Below are 2,805 nucleotides of genomic sequence, written 5' to 3' on the forward strand. Positions count from 1 at the left end.
CTATCAAAACAAGCTCTAGAGAATCACTGAGAAGGAATCGGTCTGCTATTAATAGTCAAACTGTTATCTGTGTGCAGACAAATGCACAAATGTATTGCCTACATGTATCTACCTATTAAAGATGCTACAGAAATGAAGAGTTCATTAACAAAGCAGGTTAAGCAACATTTTTTTTTTTTAATTGAAGTATTTAACTCCACCATTAGCTACAGCAAAGTAAAACATTTCCAGTGATACCTCATTTCTTACATAACAATAAATATTTTTGAAATTATGATTAAAAGTCCCATATTTTCTTACATTTTTTTCTTTGTTGTCAATTTTAATCACAGAATAATCTCAAATTAACAAGAATGGAGTTAACCTGTTTTGTCATGAAACTCTTGAAATAGACATACACACGAGGTATCTGTCACAAATACAGGATGGCTGAACTACAGATTTCTAATTCTCTTGGACACAGACGCACAGTATCAGTCAGGAGTTAGAATGAAATTGTGTATCACACCAAACACATACAATATTTCAGTGAAAAGAGCCAAACTTTCCCTGGATCTGAATCAGTCACACCTGCATCCGCAACCATCCTGCCAGTGGGGGCGCCCTCCGCCCCCTTGCTGCCTGAGGCGCGCCAGGACATCCGGCTTGGACACGTGCCAAGAAAAGGCCCAGATGAGGAGCAGGTTCCCTACGAGGACAGCCAAAAACGCACCAGCCGTGCTGAGGAGCGTTGGCATGCCGACCACATCCAAGATGTATTCCCGCCTCATCACCATGTCACTGGAGAGGGCCAGGTACTGGGAGTACGTCGACAGGACGCCCCCTATGTGGAAGAACTGGTGGCTGTGGCCGAAAATATCAAAAGTGCCAGGTGCTAGCACCTCGGGGAAGCGTGTTGCGTAGAAAAGAGCGGTGGTGAGGGCACAGAGAAACTGGCGGACGTGATAGAGCTGGGCGTCTGAGTTGCAGTCGGTGCTGTCGCACAGGATGACGCGATACAAGAGAGGAATGCTGAGAGAAAGAGCAGTTCGAAATTAAATGTAAGGACTACAGTTTCACACATAACATGCTACAGGGAAACCCATTATAATGAGCTTCCTATAAAACAAATGTTTAGTGCTTTGGTACATGTTGTGGTCACGATTTTCCATTACTTTATTTACATGTAGCTTGTATCATTTTTTAGTATGTTTACAACAAGCAACATCATTTCAAAGCAGTGGGGTTTTCCTGTATCTTCGGCATCATTTTGCCCTAAACTTTAATTGTAAGGACGAAATATCCATCAACTACTGTTTTGGCTTTGCAAGCTCCAAGAAGACATCATAACACACTCCTCTGATTTCATACCCTTCAGATAAAACTTCAGAATATACTCATACTATACCATACTTACGGTAATTACATTAATACCAGGAAGAATCACCTTTGGGAGTTTGTTGTGGAAGAATAACGACAGAAAGCAAATCTTTTAAGCTTGAGGAAGTTATGCACTGAAATTTTAGAAACAGAGTATTGGTATCAAATGTCACGGGCTGCTGAAATTTGAGACACAGCTGGATTAAACAAAAAAGAGAATAAGGATTACAATGTTGGTTTCCATGACCACTTTTGAATGTCTCAAAAACTTCCCCATGGTTTCATCAAGGAATATCACACATACACACTGCTTGACACTGGTTGAAAAACTCCAAAACTATAAAATGGGAAATTTCAAGTTTACTGTTCATCTCATAATCATCATCAGGGGTGGGATCCTGAAATTCCGTAAAGGGGGACAGGGGCGCAAACAATATTTTTGGTGCTACTTCCAGGCTTTATCTCATTTTTTTTTCTTTTTATTTCTTTTCTTTTAACAACAAATAAAGAGGGGGTGCGCATCTGGTGCGACCCCCTCTGGATCCGCCACTGATCATAATCTTAAGTCAAAACACTGACTGACCTGCACCACACATATGGCACTAAAAAGGCCAGGAGTCGGCCCGAGTTGCGGATAGGTTCCCACTGCACAAGGCGGCTGTAGTTTGCCAGGACAGTACACAGCATACCGTTGAAGACCGCCACCGGTAGGTAGACACGGTGCAGGGCAGTGGAGGCAAGGTCAGGGGGAAAGACGTAGGCATTGTAGGCTGTCGGGACAGGAAGAAAAAGTGACAGGACTTTTGATAATTCACACTGACCAAGACATTCTTTAAATATTCTACTAGTACAGAGAATGTATGCATTTTCTATCATAAAATGGTCTTTAGAATCTATGCAATCTGATTTGTCAATTGTCATGCATTTGCTTTTGGCTCCCCCTTCAGATCTCGGTCGCGAAAATTTGCACTAAGGTAGAGGCCAATGTAATCTACAACACTGTATAGTTAGATTTTCACATTTTAATTTATGTATTTTACATTAATTAATTTATGCTAATTTATGGAAAAATCATTTTTTTGCCTATATATCAAAAAATAAAGCTCCAAGACTTCTAATTTTTGGCTAACATATTCTTTTCAATATCCTCAACAATAACATTGAAGCATTGAGGCTTCATAATTATCTATTATGTATTTTATTGTTTATTGAATTTCTTATGTATTTCATTGTTTTTTTAATTTCTGTTTTGGGTTTTTTTTGTCAAAATTTGTTGCAGGAACTTTTTAAAACATAATCAGGCTAAAATAAATCATTATCAGCCATTCAAAGTAAAAATATTTATTTTCATTTGAATTAATTGCAAAAACATAATTTGCATTGGATTTGTACACAAAATCATGTTTTTGAGCAATTTGGGGTTGACAAATTTTTTTCAAAGGGGCG

The 2,805-nt window shown here is 39.0% G+C and overlaps 1 protein-coding gene across 1 annotated transcript; it reads right to left on the reverse strand.

Annotated features, from left to right (window-relative positions):
• Positions 1-560: 560 nt before the first annotated feature.
• Positions 561-2,129, reverse strand: LOC139711640 (membrane progestin receptor gamma-like; the record flags this gene model as incomplete). The annotated part of the gene is made up of 2 exons (XM_071623499.1): positions 561-1,011; positions 1,943-2,129. Coding segments are annotated over 2 exons (638 nt in total), but the record flags the coding sequence as incomplete, so codon positions are not given.
• Between the last annotated feature and the right edge of the window lie 676 nt (positions 2,130-2,805).

The sequence above is a fragment of the Diadema antillarum genome, unplaced genomic scaffold, assembly GCF_040938485.1.
Source record: "Diadema antillarum isolate AM-2024a unplaced genomic scaffold, OU_Dant_1.0 seq00001677_RagTag, whole genome shotgun sequence".
Lineage (NCBI taxonomy): Eukaryota > Metazoa > Echinodermata > Echinoidea > Diadematoida > Diadematidae > Diadema > Diadema antillarum.